The 19,434-nt window shown below is 39.8% G+C and overlaps 1 protein-coding gene across 1 annotated transcript; it reads left to right on the top strand.

The window, feature by feature from the left end:
- The first annotated feature begins 374 nt into the window (after positions 1-374).
- Positions 375-3,886, top strand: LOC139635956 (early growth response protein 2b). Its single transcript, XM_071503566.1, has 2 exons — positions 375-852; positions 1,108-3,886. The coding sequence occupies exons 1-2, from the start codon at positions 696-698 to the stop codon at positions 2,439-2,441; spliced, it is 1,491 nt and encodes a 496-aa protein (XP_071359667.1). The 5' UTR covers positions 375-695; the 3' UTR covers positions 2,442-3,886.
- The last annotated feature ends 15,548 nt before the right edge of the window (positions 3,887-19,434 follow it).

Below are 19,434 nucleotides of genomic sequence, written 5' to 3'. Positions count from 1 at the left end.
TAAATATTTGCATTATATTATCTATGATACTATGAGAAGACCTGCTAAAAACTAATTGGCGGATGGAGGTGGCTACTACGCCGTTTGGGATAATTCACCTTTAGAGTGATATTTTGAGAGGTGGGGGGCTGGAGGCTGATACCATGAATAACGGTTTCATATTTTCATCATGGCTTCACTTTAACGTTTTTAATTGAAACGATGAATCGTTAATATGCAAAGAAAAACCATTATTGCAACGTTTTACCACCCAACACTGGTCGCCACTTGTTGCAACGTCAGACTCCATCTCTACAGTATGGGAGGAGGGAGGATTGGGAGGAGGAGGGGGAATGGGGGGACTCCGTCACATCCTCTGTCCATATATGGGCATGAAGTTTACACGCAGCGGGGAATCCTCTCACTGGAGCTGATGAATGGGGAGGAGGGCCGAGGGAGCTGCCAAAGTGTATATAAGGAGAGAGAGGGGAAGTCGCTGATGTGAAATCCACAGCAAGCAAATACCTACCGAGGAGCAGAGACGAAAAGGAATACCTTTAATTGCTTTTTACACCTTTTGACACAGACCACTTTGGATCATTTGTTGAAAACCATCAAAAGGGGGGTTGAAAGAAAACAGTCATCCGCATAATTTGTTTTGCATTTTCCCCTTTTACCTTTTTCCCTGGGAGAGACGGACTTCTAAGTGCATCATTATGTTGAACAATATGGATTTGAATGCGAAAGATTCTTTTTACCCTCAGTTTGACAATTGCAACAGTTCTTCCCTGGGAATGGAAAACAGCGTGCGGAAAGATAACCAGGAGGTGTATGTCGATGCAGAGCGGGGGGTACCTGCCCAGTTTGGCCACGGTGAGTTCGCATCTTTGCACAGTCGATAAAATGTGCATGCATGAAGATTTAAATGTGTTAAATATGAGTGCCACGGCATATAGATGGCACTTTTATTGTAGTCGTGTATGTGAAGGCGTCTTATCAAGGTGTCCCTGTGCCAAAATACGCATGCATGTTTATGTAACGCTGATTCTCTTCATCGTGTATTTTGCACTGAATCTCAGGTTTAAAACGCTCGCAATGACAAAGTTTTGTCTCGTTCTAATTCAACAGAAGGAACCCCTGCAACCCTCAAAACCGAAGCTTCCAACTCGGAATTTGCTTTTAACCCCTGCGAGTGCCCAAAAGACACCTACACCCCCTCCTCGCTCGCCTACTCTGGCAGTTTCTATGTTGAGGCATCTCAGGGAGCGCCGTGCAGCACCGAAACACTCCTCAATATGATCACTGAGATCGTGGGTATATCTACTCTGCCACTTTCAGAAGTGCAGCAGAGCGGCAACAGTCGGGGAACTTATCCATCGCCTGCGCCGATGGACAGCAGCAGCAATGGCAATTTTGGAGACCCCGGCCCCAAGAGGCAATCCTACACCTGCTCCGGACCTACTCCTCCTGTATACTCTCCGGACCAGACATGTCCGAGGTATACTGATGATCAGGCCGGCAGCCAGGCCCAAGACCCGTCCACTTCCCAGCTCAGCTTCGGCTCCTCCCGAGCTCCAAACCAGAAGAAGGCTGAGCCAAAGTCAGAGGCCGCTTCTTTCCCTGTTGTGGTCAAGAATGAGTTTGAAAGCAGCTGCTATGAGTGGGGGACATTTAATAAGTCTGACTGTTTGGAGACGAGTTTCCAGACAGAAACCTTCCCGATGTCAAGCGATTTCCCCCCCGATCAGCAAATGGATGTAAAGGAACTTTTAGACACGTTCCCCCCAATTTGTCCCAACCCCGAGATGGAGTTTAAAGTGGAGGGAGGAATCAAGCAGGAACCGTGTTTCTCTGACACCTGCTCTCAGAGCTACTCCAGTCCTCTGTACAATAATTACCTCCCACCACCGCCGATGGGCCTCTCCTCTAACCTGAAACCCTTCCCCGAACCACCACAGCCATCTAATCAGTGTGATTCCTTATACACATCACCAGCTTTACCGAGCACCATAGACTCCATCCTGTACTCTTCCTTGTTGCCAGATTCTTTTGCCCAAAGTTACACTACCCGTGCGACGAAGCCTCCCAGGGCCAGAAAGAGCCCCGCCGCCTCTCATGGCCCAGCCAAAGAGAAACCCTTCACCTGCCCCATGGAGAGCTGCGACCGACGCTTCTCCCGCTCGGACGAGCTCAACCGGCACATCCGCATCCACACGGGCCACAAACCTTTTCAGTGCCGCATCTGTTTGCGCAGTTTCAGTCGTAGCGATCACCTTACCACCCACACCAGGACTCACACCGGGGAGAAGCCGTTCTCCTGCGACGTGTGCGGCAAACGGTTTGCCCGGAGCGACGAGAGGAAACGGCACGGACGCGTACACCTGAAACAGAAGGAGAAAATGGAAATAAAGCCACAGGTGACCGCCGGTGCATGGCCATTCACTCTTCCCGAGGGAATTTGAAGACAAGGCTATGTGTCCACACATATAATATTAGGATCTTTCCGTCTTGGAAGATAAGCCAGCTTGACTGTACAACTTGATGTCTGAGTTGGTCTGACTGGCATAAGAGGTTTTGCGAATATTGCAGTTTTTGAGGAGCAGAGAGGGAGAAAGAGGTCTGCTTCGGCCCTATTGCCTGCTGCTGATGCTGCTGACTTAATGCAAAGATGCATAAGTTGTAAAAGTCGGTAAACAGATCCACAGTAACTTGTTGCCAATACTGTCAGTACAGCCAAACCCCTCTGCTGGGGCATTGCATGACTGCTGATCAGCACCTCTTCACCTGGACAGCTCCAACCTCCATTCGCCTCTGAGCCTGGATGGATTGCACTTACAGATTATTAATATCTCCATTTAAGATTCTTATTTTCTGCTTTTAGCATTCTTAGAGCAATGGTTTGGACTATGTTTCTTAAAATGCATGTTTATGTGTTTTCTTTTCTTTAACCGGAATATCAGCCACTGTCAAGGTACTCCTTCACTCCACAGTGAGGGTTATTGACATGAATGTAGGCTAACATAATTTATGGCTTTGACCATAAAGCTGTCCATCTTTGATCAAATTTAGTGTTTGTTTAACTTCTTATCATTTGGCTGTCAGTGTTTTTTGTCATTGGTCTTTGTGTTGTGTTACAATTGTTTGGATTATTACAATTGTGAAAGATATATCATAAATGGAAATAAATATATTTGTATTACTGTACTTCTTTGTATTTTTATAGCTAACTGTATATTTTACATTTATCACATTTGAGTGTCATTTCTAAGGTGAAATGTATTTTAAATCATTAATAATGTCTTGGTTTTTTGAGGGCTACTGTTTAGTAACACAATATTTTAAATGTTACAATTTGATATCAGAAACATTTTCGCACTTCATCCCACTGTTGGTATGATAAGAGTTATTTCATTGAACTGCTGATCTAGATTTAAAAGGGACCAGAATGTACACTAGTTGTGGTATGGCTTTTCAACAAAAATGATTTTACAATATGTACAGAAGTATGTTTACTCAAGCTAGAAATGACTAGCAAATCATATAAACATTGCTTTTGAGTAATCAGGTAGCACACATTGCTGCGAGTTTCTGTGGACTTTACTTTGATGATGAAAGGTTTTTGACACCTGGTATCTTTTACTGGAGATACTGAATGCTGAAATGTTCACTTTAGCGAAAACAAAAGCTAAAAAAAAAAAAAAACAAATAAAAAAAAAAACGTGTTGAGAGTTTGGGGACATTGTCACCAACAGGGTACTGCAAAAAAGTAATTTAACTCGCCTTAAGTTATATTAACTGTTCAAGTAAAGATTTTGTACATACACAGTTTCTACAATACTTTAAATTAATATTGATGTTGTTATTTTTATGAAAAGTTTATGAACAAAATAAACATTTTCTGGAAGCAGCAAGTTTCTTGTGCATGGTTCAGCATAATCAACCATATTTTCCTCCCTCACTTTGTCCAGTCTGCTTCATACAGCTTTGAGACCCCCCATCGGAGCATTCAGATGAGTGTTTCTCTTCCCAAAATATACATTATAACAGGCCACCTGTGGTACCACGCTGCAGCCCTAACATTAGACAACACACTTCTGCCCTGTGAATCACAAGGCTTTTGACTCCAACACATTAAAGTGAACACCCTGTTACTCAGTGCTGTGATTCTGAATCCCCTCAACTTCAAATATCACTTTCCTCCTGACGTAAATGTGGAGATGAACACCAAGAATGTCATGATAATCTCTACAGGAAACCTGTTAAGCGGGACAATTCTTTTGCCATGTCAGTGAGATGATCTGATGCTCTTAGTTCATTCATTCCTTTGTTCATTCACTCATCCATTTTTGCAATAAAAAGATATTAATTTCCACTCAATTGCTGAATGCAATTATGGTCTATTATCATGTATTTTTTTCTCTCAAAGAATGGTGGTACTGAAGTCTCCTCTTGTCAAAACTGCCCGTGCATTCTTGTAAATGAAGTTAATGGTCTCTGTGTCTTGAAATCTCTCTACTAGAATTAAAAAAAAAGGAGAGAGAGCGAGAGAGAGAGAGAGAGAGAGAGAGAGAGAGAGAGAGAAAAGAAAGTGGTGCAAGCAGTTGCTGCCATTTTTAATGGTGAGGGCAAGCAACAAAATTTGTATGTCACTATATCGAGAACAGCAATAAAATTCACGCACTTTTGAGCAAGTAATGATTTAAGTTAGAAAATGTGACTCATTTATAGTGCAAAGTTTACATGCAAGAGATTTGGGGAAGTTCACTGTTGTTTCTATACGTAAAGTGGGTTTCCAAGATGCTTTGTGCTCTGTGCATCCTTTCATGATGCCAAGATCTTACAGTCTGTCATTGCAAATTATGCAGACATGTATTACCAGGGACTCCGCGGTGGTACGTTGGACATGCATGTGCCCATGACGCAGTCGGCTGGCAGAACACTACTTTGCTTGCCCACGGCAGTGCGTAAGTGCCTGCGTTGTCTGTAGCTGACAAACATACTGTACCAGTGTGAAAATGCAAGCTGCCACATGGAGCACTGTGAATAGTATGTACCCATCCTCTCCTGTCCATCACTCATCATCACTTACAATAGCACAGGGCCCAACCAGCATCAACATGCACTCCCTTATCTATGTTGTTTTAGTGGCAAACATTGTCCAGTGATGGATAGTTGAGGCTTTGAATTGCAGTGATGTGCAGTCACAGTGACCATTATCCAGACACTTGAAGACTGAAGAGTTATTGAACCCTGGCCAGTGATGGAATTTCTGCATTTGTGCATTTGGAAGCTCAAATTCACATTTGCATACTGTAAATGGTCCTTGATATATCTACAGCATGTGAGTACGGTTTCAGCTGTGTCGTCTTTATCAAATACGTTTACCATGTCATAAACCTTCCTAACTCATGCTTTGATACAGACAAAAGACATAAAGCAGTTCCTTTCCACTGACTGACATTTATGTTTGTTTTTCTCCTGTAGATATATGTAATTGCTGAAGCCATTAAGTAATTGTGCAAGGAGGGCACATGACCGCAACTGAGAAACATGCTTTCTCAGAACAAGGACCTCTTTTGTTAATAGTAGCACATCAAGTACATTAAATCCTTGCCAGGGTATTACTAATGCAAACATGTTAACATTAGGACTTTTGAATGGGGGTGGGGGGGTTAATCCAAGGTAATGTTTCTGTGTGACTAACATATTCCATATGTAACCGGAGAGAAAACCACAAACAGATGTGATTTCACTTCTTCATTGTCTCATCCAATTAATCGCTTGATGTAGGATTGCTTCTGGATAAGTCAATGGGGATATTTATCTGCTTTACCAAATGAATACTTTGGCTCAGGATTAAATAAAAAAATCCTTAAAAATGACAGTGAAGGATTAGATGGGCCCAAATTCTGAGGATAAGTGTCATTGCAGAATGATATGTACTTACATGTTTGTTACTTGTAAGCACAAGCTTTTTCTTTCTTCTGATTGGCACACAAAAGTTTGTTTTTTTTCTGCATAATCTATTTTTCTTTTTTAATTTCTTTTGCATCATACATAAGCAAATGGTGACCTCCAATGAGTTTATATATTTATTATATAGGCTAATAACTAGAGCATGCCACCCTCAGTGACAAGCCAATCCACGTTTGTGGTGCCATTACATGCCTGAAGTCTATGTTAAGAGGGACAAGTACAGCCCCAGTCATCTCTGAAGAGCCCAACATCCCTTTTATCCATGCTTGAACTCCAAACAATTCTACCTCTACAACAATAATCCAATAATCACTTTCAGAATGTATGAAAATGAATTTATTTGCTTATATGAAGGATCGGAGGCTGTTTCAGTGGTCCAAGCTTCAGGTATCAGGTCACCTCAAGTACCTATTAATAATCACAGTCCTACTTGAGACGGTCTATATGGCCACACAGCCTCATTCGCTTGTGGATTGATCCATTGTGGGGTAATCACCACGTAATTTTATGCGCACCTTTAAAATGTGCACAGGGGCACGTCATGGTCCTTGGGGTGGGCTCAGTAATCAAAGTGCATAATCGCATGGCGGTAATGGCAATCAGGCTTAGCAGATTAATTCCTCGGATCATACATCAACCCGTCGGTCCTGTATCTGATCATGAAGAAGGGTGTAGGTGGTCTGGAGAGTGCAGGTGATTAAAAAGAAGAGAACCATTGCGGTAAGAAGGAGCTCGTTATGCAAACCTTTTAAAGTGCCTAATTCTTTCCATTGTTCTGGCTCCCAAATTCTTCATTTGTATTACAGATCAGGCGAAGCACAAGACTTAGAAAATAACTTTTTCCTTGGTCCTTCATAAATTACAAGTCAACTCAAGGGTCAAGGACTCCAGTCTGCCACTTTTATCCTGTGCACAACATCTCTATGGTAACTACGTCAAAGGACTTAAGGTGTATGCTGCACCTAAAGTGAATGGAAAGCGGTGGCCATACCCTAGCCGGCTGAATTCATAGCAATTCAATTACTCAGGAAAATTTACAGCTGCCCTTGGAACATTCCAGGTATGAGCCTTTACAATTCTGCTGCAGCAGTGTGCTGCAGCTGTCTCTATAGTGTGGCAGCCTCTAGGAATCTAGACCGTCCATGAAAATAATATACTCAGTCCATACAAATAGCTCTATAGCCATTTCTTTTTAACCTGCAGGTCTGAATTCTTAGAGTGTTGGATACTTGTTGCTTCAGGATTGTGGAGGAACAGGGTGCTCTTTACTAATTTATAACATAACATAAATAATGTAAAGCTGCTACATATAATCAATACTTTTATATTAACAATAAATCAAGTGTAATGTAGAATGGGTCACTCGAAGAGATGAACCCAGAGAATTATTACCTTAGCCTGTCGTTCCCCTCAGCACTTACGAGCATTTTAGTGTCTTTTGGCTCACTGCTTTGGTTTTTCGGCTGGAACTTTACCTATTTGGATCCTATTAGCTTTTCTTCACCTACTTCCATAACAATTTCACTCTCACTGAATATTAACCATTAACCCAGTCATCTGGTGGCAGAGTCCTACAGCTGCCTCTGACAGTGAATGGTCATTTAAATTAGTCATGATATGTCTGCAAGTGTATGCATAAAAAAAGAAAATTTCCCACCTATGCTCTCATCACTCTGTTGTTCAAACAAAGGGCTGTTAACAATGAACTGTCCAGCACATATACTTTGACATGTGTGGAGGAAACGAAATTAGCCTCAGGTACATATATACAGTAGCATAACATAGTTGAAAGCTTCCTGGATTGACATTAATGACTCTGAAGGAAGTTTGTGCTTGTGTAAAAAAAAAATGTCTATCATGCTATTACTTGTTGCATATATCTAGAAAACCTGCTGTCACATTAGCATGCAGCCGTCTCACAAAAGAAATGTGTAAAATCCACCCATCTACATAACATCACCACATACACTCACAAGTGTTAACCCCTCCTCCCATAAAATAAATTACCGTATGACCATGTGTCCAGTAGAGCTGAGTGATTACTTTAGTGCTTTGACATTTGCAACAGCAGTAATGAGGCATGTCTGTGACAGCTGTGTCACTACCAGCAGCCTATGTCTCGGCTGTTCAGTTCATCGCTGGGAAGGAGGCATACTGTGGCCAAACACTGGCACTCTCTCTAGATAATGATGGCTCACCCATAGAGAAGCTGAGAGAATGTGTCGAAGTCTGAGGAAAGTGTGCGCATGTGTGCTTCACTGAGAGAAAGAAGTGAGTGAGGGAGGCCTATTGAGAGTGCGTTAGTATGTTCGTTTGTTTGTGTGTGTGTGTGTGTGTGCGCGCGTGTGTGTGTGTGTGTGTATCTGTCATTGCCAAGATGGAATCAGAGACTGGAAGAGGAGGCTGGGCTGGGACATAAAGACTAGTAGTATAAAAATGAGTGGGCTGAACACGCTCCGCTCATACAGTGCACCCTCAAGCAGGGCGACGATTTGCATGTGCACACCAGCCTCAACGCCAGCTACAGTATGTATTCTGCATCTAAATTAACCATCAAAATCAAGCATCGCCCTTCAGAGCTCCATGAAATGTATGCAAAATGTAGCTACTTCAGCATTAGCAGCTTGCTTTCTCTGCTGCAACAGTTGTTTTAATGTCCGCTGCATTCTGATGGTTGTGAATCGGAGCCATTAGAAAAGAACAGCAGTGAGCAGAGAGGGCCTCATTACATTCTGGATGTAGGAGTACGAGTGACTTCAGTCACACAGGGGGTGTTTATAAAGGTTTAAGATCACTTAATTTATGTGTGAGTATTTGTAGTTATGTTTTAGAATTAATAGTTCTATTCTATTCTATTCCATTCCATTCTGGTCACTTCCATTCTCTCGTGTTGTGTTATATTGTGTTGTGTTGTTATCTGTTCTATTCTGGTCACTTCTATTCTATTGCATTCTGTTCTGCTCCATTCTATTTTGGTCTGCTCAGTTTTATTCTGTTGGGTTGTGTTATGTGTGCTATGGTCAATTCAGTTCAATTCAATTCAATTCAATTCCTATTTTATCTATCTATTCCTAGGTTTTTACTGTCAAAAAGACTGTAGAATGATGACCCTGCAGTTTATATATATGTGTGTATATATATATATATATATATACATATATATAATTGCATTCATAATTTTACTGCTGTGTTAATTTACTTCAGTTACACTGGCCCCTTTCAAAGCATTTAAGCCCCTGAAAAGCTTCAATTCAAATGTTACATATTTCTCTATGACTGTAAATACAGATGACAAAATTAGCAGCAATCCCACTTGAAACAATGAGAAAAATTGTGTGAAATCGTGTGAAATGACCAAAACCTTTGTAAGAAAATCAAGTTTGACCAAATCACTCATAGTAAGAAGCTGATTGATAAAATAGGTTTTCATGACTTTAAATATTGTGAATTTTATCACTGGATCATTATTACTGATCCATTAACATGTAAGTAAATTTTGTATGTAACGTTTACTTTACTTACACAAATGTTGTAAATAGGTGCTGAGGTAGTGCTTATTGTAGGTACCTTGTCTACTGCTTGGCATTTTATTTTTATAGCCTTGCATCATATTTTATTCGCTGATCATGTGTTTTACATGTGAAATCTGCAATATAACTAGTAAATATAACTCACTGAGCACTTTATTAGGGACACCACATTAATAGAGGTTAGGGCCTCTCTGCTTTCAGTGGCATGGATTCCACAAGATGTTGGGAACTCCTTTGAGACTCTGCTCCATGTTGACATGTTTGCATCACATCATTTCTGTAGATTTGTCTGGGTCACATTCATGCTGTGAATCTTCTGTTTTCAGATCTGGTAACTGGGGGGCCCGCTGAAGTACTCATTGTCATGTTGATGAAACCAGTTTGGGATGACTTTTGTTTTGTGACATGGTGCATTATCATGCTGGAAATAACCATTAGAAGATGGTAAATTGTGGCCATGAAAGGATGCACATGATCAGCAGCAAGACTCAGATAGGCTGTGGCATTTAAACAATGATTGATTATTAAATAAAATCTAATTTAAAGGGCCCAAACTGTGCAAAGAAAACATTCTCCAGACCATTAAACCATCACCACCAGCCTTGACTGTTGACACAAGGCAGGTTGAGTCCATGGATTCAAACTGTTGATGCCAAATTCTGACCCTTCCATCTGCGACCTCAGTAGAAATCCAGATTCATCAGACCAGGCCATGTTTTTCCAGTCTTCAACTGTCCATTTTTGGCGAGCCTGTGCCCACTGCAGCTTTAGATTTCTGTGCTTGGCTGACAGGAGTGGAAACTGATGAGGTCTTCAGATGTTGCAGCTCATCTGCCTCAAGGTTTGACGTGTTCTGCATTCTGAGATGCATTTCTGCTCAACACAGTTGTCAAGAGTGGTCATCTGACTTACAGCAGCTTTTCTGTCAGCTCAGACCAGCCCGACCATTCCCTTCTGACCTCTGTCATCAACAAGGTGTTTCTGTCTACAGAAGTGAGGCTCACTGGATGTTTCTTGTTTTTTGCACCATTCTCAGTAAAAAAAAAACTCTAGAGACTGTTGTGTGTGGAAATCACAGGAGAGCTAATCTAGTGGAGTTGAAATTTAATTTAATTTTATTGAGTGTAGCACATTATACAATGGGTATGAAATAAGTCGAGTAAAGCACAAGTACTGCATATTTGTACAGTACTTGAGTAAATGTACTTAGTTACTTTCCACCACTTGTTTCTATGCGGATCAGTAGGATACTCTATGACTCTGCTCAGCACAAATTAAAAGTAATCTACTCATCTGAGCCATGCTACCAGCTGCTTTACCCCCCTCTGGTTAGCGGCATAGCAGAGCTGTAGCATCACACACTCTCCTTCCCTCCTATCCTCATTCCTCACTGTTCCCCCTCAGCAGTACATAATGGCCAGCTCCCCCCCCCCCCCAGTGGCTTTTAGCTGGTGATGGACCGTCACTTTCACCGGGGGTGGGTGCACACAGAGTGACGTCTCCCCCTGTCTGAGTGTATAGGAGCCATGCTGGGGTCACACAGGGGCGTATACAGTACAGTATGTTTCCCAAGCCTAAAAGCCCCGACCATAAATCAGACAGAAGCTGTCTCTGATCTCAAACCTGTAGAGTGTTGGAAACCTTAAGAGACATGTTTTGTCCCCCTCCTGTGATTCTTGGCACTTTAAATGGAGGCTTTCATATGTATGAGTCAGAACAGCAGTGCACATTTAAAAATCGAAACATTTTCTCTCACTGCAGGTCCCCAAATTCCCTTGTCCTGTGTTGTAAGCAATCACCATGTGAATTAACAATGTGATTTAGGTTGTAGTTTTTGCTTTTGCAGCTTTGAAGAGTATGTTATAGCCAAGTAAGGCAGAAAACGGAGACACTGAGTAGTGTTTGAAGGACTTACAGTTGTAATTCATACCTTGGCACAAGAAAAGCATTTAAAAACATGTATAAGGTTATCTATCTATAACCCTCTAATTCAATCACTATGGCTTAAATACATACTGGTTTTCCTTTTTGCCACAGGTGTAAATAATTTCTGTTGCTTGCCATTTAAAACTTTTCTTGAATCAAATTGCATAATCCTCACTTCAGCTTTGAAGAATTAGCAGCACAAATGCTTAGTGAAGAAACAGAGGAGGGAAAAAGATTCTCTGCTGTTGTTGTTAGTCATCTGTGATCCTGTCACTCAATGCTGTGGCGGCATAGGGTCTGCTTCCTGTTAACAAGATATGTTTACAGCATCAGCATTGGGCTCCCACCGTCTGTGTATTTGTGCATTTATACTCCTTGTCACTCCTCAGGATTGATGCATCAATGTCCATTAACTATTAACTGATCAGGAACTGCCATCTCTGGTGGAGACAGATAGTGACAGGGTCCCCGGTCCTCCACAGTAGTCAGTGGCTTAGGCAGGCCTTCCTTTTGTTGTGAAGCCAAAATGGTGTCCAAGTGGCAGGATGCTGTGTCTAACCATTAACTAGATTCGTGGCACTGGGGCTTACCACTGAGGTGACAAATCACAATGTTCCCCAGAACTTAGCCTGGAGAAATATTAACCCCATCTCAGCTGGGGCTCTTCCTCTATCGTCCTGCAGATAAATGAATAGATGCTGATCCTTCCATCACCATCAGCTTCTCCTTCCTCCTACTCATCCACTCTCTGTGTTTGTGTCTCTTCTGGCACCACTGCTAGTGGCGTCTTGTGAAGGAGGAAGAGATTGATATGATGAGAGGTAGATGTGCTGATTCCTGCCTCTGGATGATAAAAAAGATAATTTATGGATTCATCACTTTGCGGGTCGTGAAAACAGAATAACCCTCAAAGAAATTATCATTGTGAACGAACACAGAAGCATGATTGAAGTTGAACAATCACTTAAACAGTCGCAGAGCTGGTACAATCAAGGACTTTAGTTTATGTGGCAGATTCTCCTCATTTGTGATCTTCTGCAGTACCTGTTCTGTAGAAAGTCATTTTAAATGTGAGCGTGTTTCTGTTCATATGGCCCATTCACCGTCCCCTCATATGTTCTAGGTCTCTCTGTGTTTAACACCTCTGAAATATTTTCTCCCTCCCTCCATGAGAAGTTAAAAGGGTGACAGATTTAGCTGTTGCCTCCATCATTAAATCCTGTGCCCCTTCATAAAGTCAGGAGACCTCCATGGTGTCTCGGTCCTGTGCCGTAATGGTCGCTCATGGTCCAAATGAACTGAAGAGCTTTCATGTGTCCTGAACAGTCTACTCCTCTCATTATGGCCCATAGTGGTCTCACATCAAACAGCCTCATTATTTCAACGAGGGAGGAAGCGCAAGTATGTGACGAGTTGGAGCTACAAAGTGACTACCAAGTTCAAATAAAATCTGCCCTTTGTGGTTATGCTGTGCAAGCAAAATGCTACAGAGATTAAACGCACTGCGTGTCTCCAGACTTGTGACATGGGACCTCAAGTCACCAGTTTCACTCATATTTACACAGAATTTGGTGAAAATTATGTAAAATCAAGGCTTTTAATGTTTTAACAGGATTCTTCATCTGCCTCGGTAACAGAGCTGCAGAGATATGCTTTATGAATGCTGCACCATAATTGTGCTAAATCAAAAATATACTGTGATTATCATGAATAACATTAACATTCAAAGTCAGCCCCTCTGAATATCCTGTATCATAAATGTCTTTGCACAATCTGATCATTAAAGCGCAGCAAAAATGTTTTGATATCACACAGACCATCATATTAGCCCTCAGCTGAATTATGCCTATTTATAGTTTGAAAGCATTTTACATCATTTACATAAAAAGCCTCTATTACTAGCCTAATTTAATATTAGCTGACAACAATTTGACAAGGCAAGATCAAAGGTTAAGCTAACACACAATGGCTGTTAACTCTATTAACATGGAAATGAATGCAACAACTCAATAGCCTGTTGTCATACCTACAGTGAACAGCCTAAATAAGTTGCAGTGAAAAATCACAAGGGCTGTACTTGATAAGACATACTCGTGTTACTATGGCAACATCCATGGCTCAAGCTAAGAATGCAGAGATCTGGATAATCATTGTCACTGTGATAGATGTGGTTTTGCTATAAGACCCATTACTATATTGGGACATTAACGTGTTTGCAGTCAACAAGATCAGTTTCCATTCAGAAATGATCAACAATGGCTTTACATACACACCACTGACTGCAACACAAAAGCGTCTGTCCATCATTACATCTCAATTTTCAAGATTAACATACTCTGTATATGTCTTGTTGTACAAATATGTACAGATCAGTTCTACAATGCAATAATTAAAATGACAATATTGTGGCAGTTTGTACAAATGATGAATCATTTTAAATGGATCCTGTTTTCCAGTTTTTCTGACAGAAGACATGTAGCATTTGCTGGATATCCTGCACAAACACTATTAGTCACTAGAATGTAAGACAGAATGTACAGTGCACACAGTACAGTATTCATCCCCTTGGAAGTTTTCATGTTTTATTGCTTAAAAAAGAAGATTTAATGTGTTTTAGAAAAATGCCTTTAAATGCTGAAGTGAAAACAGCTCTGTGCAAAGTTATTACAAATATAAATGAGATAGGTAATTTAAATAATTAGACAATTTTATAGGCATTGTATAAAATGGCTGGTAATGCATTTATCTGTTTTGATAAAAACAGTATTTGCTGGTATGTGTACCAGGATGCTTTCTTTGTCTGGTGGAATCCACCTTGTAAATTAGATTGCTCATGCTTAGTTGCAAATATGTATTTTATCAAATTCAGTTTATTAAATTGAAAACATACATTTGTATCAGCAGAGAAATAAAATTACAGTTTCTCAGTAGCTGGCTTTATAGTCATAATATTTCTGCAGAGCGGCAAACTATAAATAACAGCAGCACTGTTTGCCAAAAATTACTTGAAGGATTCTTAAGATGATTTGCAAATGTTTTACATTCACTCATTGTTTGACCTCTTGCACCAGAGCGTCTCCGCACACACTCACCTAAATCGCTGGACTGCTCGATGATCAACTGTACACTTAGAGTTGAGTTGCATTGTTGTGAAGTGAATGTGATAATGATTTTCAAGCTGCTAACCAGCAGTTTCACATTTTCACATTTTATCCTTTTAATGAGTATAATTGGCACTTGAGGTGATCTATTGATATTGGCTTGGCTCCCACAGGCTTGTATGTTTCTCCATTGTGTTACCTTGAGTGTTAACAGACGGCAAAAGCCCATTTGACTTACTGATGTAACAAGAATTCTTCATGCTTTGAGGAGGCCAGGCTGACAGTCATTTTGCACTGTGTGTGGTGTCTGATCAGTGAGCATATTGATCTGTGAAAGATATTTCCTCAGTATTTACACAGGATTAATATGGCAGACACATCCTGTATAATCATTTTTGAGCATTGTATGTTGCTTTGATTTTAGAAATAAGAAAAACAGGCTGGTGACAAGGGAATAATCACCCATCAAGACGCAATGTCTGCACTAACAATAACAGACACTGAAATATTTGATTTGACCTTGTTCTGGTAACTAAAACTGATATTTCTCTTGATAACTGTTATAATATTCATCAGTTAATCCTTGCATATTACTGGTGCCCCCTGCTGTCCAAAGCTTTAACTGCGTAATGCTGGATCATGCAGTCATGGCATATTGATGTATTTAAGTGTGGCTTATTTAGCCTAACATGACCTATTGAATTAAATTGACATTAAGGTCAGATAGAAAGGGCTCATTTATTTTGAGAATGTAATCATAAAATACCCTGGGAGGGGGTTAAGTATTGTCCCAAAAATAAAATTGTAGGTTTCCTTTATGACGAATCAAACATGTGATTACCACAGCTGCTTCTATAGATGTTTGTCTCTTCACTGATTTGATGTTGACATCACTTGAAAACATACGTGTTAAATGACTTCAACATACTTAATGTTTAGCGTCATGCATAACAATAATAACAATAATAATAAGAGATATTGCCCCAGTCCTCTCCCCTTTTTTCACCTTTATATAACCTCTCAGCCAAAATAAAATAAACTCCGGGCAAAACGTTTTCATTGTACAAAAATGTCAGACATGTGTTGTGGTTGCTAAGCAAACAGTGACTAATAATATCTACATGGAAGAGGTTTGCATTAGTGCAGCAAGCCAAAGCACAGCATGTCTCAGTCTCTACCAATCTAAAGACAATGAAGGTTCACCACACTGTAATTACCCGACAATGAGTTTGTCAGTCACTTCTCATAAATATGAATAAGGAGGGATGGATAAAGGTGTTCGGTCTAAATTTGCCACGGTTTTTGACGTGAGAACGAGAAAACGGCCCAGCATCATATTCATCCTATCAAAATCTCCTGAGGGAGAGCGTTTTTAAGCTTTTGTGTGTCAGTCTTTCCCTGTCATGACTGGATGAGTGCAGTATGTAGAGGGCGTAGAGGGGTAGAGATTGATGTAACAGGTTTGGGTTTTTACTTTTTAAATGATGAAAGGGGTTATATTTTTCAGAACCAGCCTGAAGGTGTCAGCTGTTACTGTGAAATGCAGGAAAATCTCGAGGATATAGTGGACAGCATATCTCTAATAAACAGAGAGATACATCTGAAAATGCTTTATTCACTAGCTAATTTCAATGTTAATGGGCTTTATGAAAATCAACTCTTACACTGCTGCACATGTTTCACTTAGCATCCATGGAGAGCACTCTTGGTGTCACCAAAGTAGGCTTGATCATAACCATTGTTGTACAATTACATTTCAAATTAACAATATAAAAGGTTATTTTGGCATCAGAAACCATAATAATCAATTACTCTTTACTTTAGTCAAGGACACTGTCTGTATCTCATCCAACTACGTCCTTGTTAGTTAATAGTTCAAGTCCTGGATACATTAGTGATTATGGAGCAGCTTAGAGACAGTGTTAGGCCGGACATAAGGTAGAGACAGGTCCTTCTGGCTGCTTAAAACACTGTTGAATGAATTAGTGCGGTGAGAATTTTGGTGTCATAACCAATGTTGGAAAAAACAAAGCAGACAAATGTTTAATAAATCTTGTACGTTAAAGTACCAGTAATTTTATTCAAAATATTATTATCCTGTACAATACTGACCATGTGTATCACCTAAACAGCAACTTGATTCCATTAACATACCTCTTTAACTATGCTGAACTGCAGTAATTATTATCCCACGAGACTTAATACTAGCAATGACTATTATAATTAAAAAAAACAGCTTGATGAGATAAATAAGTAAATACATTTTTAAAAAGGGGAACAATATTTCATTATTTTACAATTATTGTTTATACATTTTAAGGAGTAATTTGCTAATAATTTATTTAAAGTAATTTATCACAATTACAAGGTTTGGACAGGTTTATATAAAACAGCAACAACATCATATGTAGTTTATGTGTTTTACTGTAATTTACGATAATGACTGTATCATAAGCTTTTATATACTGATTGGCCATAGAGAACACACTGTATCTTTGAAGTTTTACAGAGAAAATTATTGAGGAAAATGTAGACATTTGGCATGAATAATTTGACAGTTGCACAAGTGTGATGAATTATGGGCCATTTGACACTTTAATTTTCTGCGTACTTGCTGAGAATGAAGTTGAGTGGACTAAATGAATTCCTCAAAAACATCAGAAGACAAAAAGAGCTCGGCACTTTAATGGCCATTTCAATATTAAGCAGAGTTTATACATTTTGTAGCTGTGTTCATTGTGCAGTTAGGACCTTGGAATATATTCTTAAAGATTTTACATTTGGTATCCTGTATCGTTTTGCCAACCTGATACAGGATGTCACAATAAAAAATGTGATCGTTGTTACATATGACATGTACTTTCATTGTATTTGTGTCACATTACTGAAAACTGTAATTGTGTCATATTTTCCTGTGTAAATGGTCAAAGTGCAAAGACTTTTTTTTACTTGTTTAAATTTATGACATGATTGATGATAGTTTTGAGTGTGCCTAACAAGAACTTTTTAACAAACAGTCGTGTTTTTAAAAGGCAGCATGCATTCCTAAATAAACCTGATTTCCCTCGGTAGAGGGAGTTGTGTGTTGCATAGTAAAATTGTTGATGTGTACCAAATAAGATTTCAATTCACGACGAATATCAAGAACAATAGGGACTGCTGTTCCTTTTCATCAGTGGTAAACGTAGCCACGTGGGAAGCATTAACTAATATATGTCACTTGGTAAGTTATGCTCTGTACAAGAAGTAAATGGTATACCCAAACACAGTATTTTCAAATGGCAGCCTGTAGATAGTGTACTTCTCATCTCTGACCAGTAAGTGGTGCTTGAGCTCCTAAATGGGAAAATTTCAAAATTTCTGGGGATCTTGCAAGGCCCTCTCTGCCTCTCTCTCTCTCTCTCTCTCTCTGGTTGTATTTAAAAGGGGCAAAAGGGGCACTTAGTGTGTCCCACCCTAATGTAAATGAATACAGACATTGATAGGCTACATCCTAAAAACATGTAGCAGTTGAAGTTTATTGACTTTCTTTATTTAAACTCACCCTGTTGATGAACTATTATCAGAAAGTGTTAATGTATATTCAAATAACACACATTCATCTAAATAATGTACAATATATGACCAATTTACATCCTTGTGTGATGATTGTGTTTAATAACAGGATCCCAATCTGACAACAGAGACTCAGATTAGTTGCGATTTGGTATTCCCCAACCTTCAAAATCAGTGTATAAAAATAATCTTGGTTGGTTCACACAGAGAACTTTTAAACCTTTGCAGTGACAACTCAGTTTTACTTGCAGGCACTATATGAACTCCATACTAAGGCTTAGAGGCAGGTTGCTTTACATGCTTAACCCTTAATGTAGCATCATTTCGGCAACATCTAGGTCTGTGGGAGAACCATCCACTCAAGATCAGTCAAGACTGAAGTTGGTGGATGTTATTTATTGTAAAGTAATAATGTGGATGACAAAAGCAAATATTAGTTGCTGTAAACACTCAGCCATTTTTAAGGCACTAGTGCAGAAAATATCCCCAGGCTGTGACACATGGGACCAAAACATCAGCTGCAGCATAAAGCACTTAAAGCTGATTTCTGGTTGTGTAGCCTTGGTTCTATTTTCTTCTCTTTTCTGTTACCACATAGCAATTCAATGTATGATTAGTTGAAAGAGTTATAACCCCCACTATGACTCACATAAACACACTGATCTAGAGTGTTCTCAAACTTTGTGATGTCAAGGACCCACAAAGAAATAAACAATATGCTGCTGGTACCATATCTGAGTACAAGTGTTTTGTAGTTGAAATGGCTGCAAGAGAAATAACTCTGAAAGAGAAAAGGTGAGAACATTGAAGTGAGCACCTATAAAATCTAAGATTTAACCTACATTTAAAAGCCTAACCGGGGACCAGGGCTGGAAATTCTGTATGGTTCCTGTTAAACAAACAATTGTTTGATTCAATTCAATAACCAGTCCTTTTAAATGTATGTTGCTTTACTCCATGGTCATGGTCCAATTATTCAATCAATTTATTAATTAATCAACAAGCAATAGTATATACAGCTGTTCCTGGTCCCTCTTTCTCCTGTCAACCCCACTGATCAAGGCAGATGGCTGCCCTACATGAGCCTGGTTCTGTTGGAGGTTACTTCCTGGTAAAAGCTTGTTTTTCCTCTCCGCTGTCGCCAACTGCTTGCTCATTGTGGGATGTGTTGGGTTTTTTCTATAATAGTAATAAATTGCTTTGAGATAATGTATGTTATGATTTTGCACTATACAAATTGAATTGAACTGAACTGAATTGAATCAAATTGAACCAATTAATCCAGTACAACACCACCACTGACTACAGCAACACCAAGGCTGTATGCAGGATTTTTTGAAATAATGAAGTCAAATGTCAAAAGCCCC

Source organism: Trachinotus anak, unplaced genomic scaffold, assembly GCF_046630095.1.
Source record: "Trachinotus anak isolate AG129_WGS33_773 ecotype Australia unplaced genomic scaffold, CSIRO_AGI_Tana_v1 ptg000019l, whole genome shotgun sequence".
NCBI lineage: Eukaryota > Metazoa > Chordata > Actinopteri > Carangiformes > Carangidae > Trachinotus > Trachinotus anak.
The sequence above is the reverse complement of the archived record's forward strand: the minus strand, read 5'-3'. Positions and strand labels throughout refer to the sequence as shown.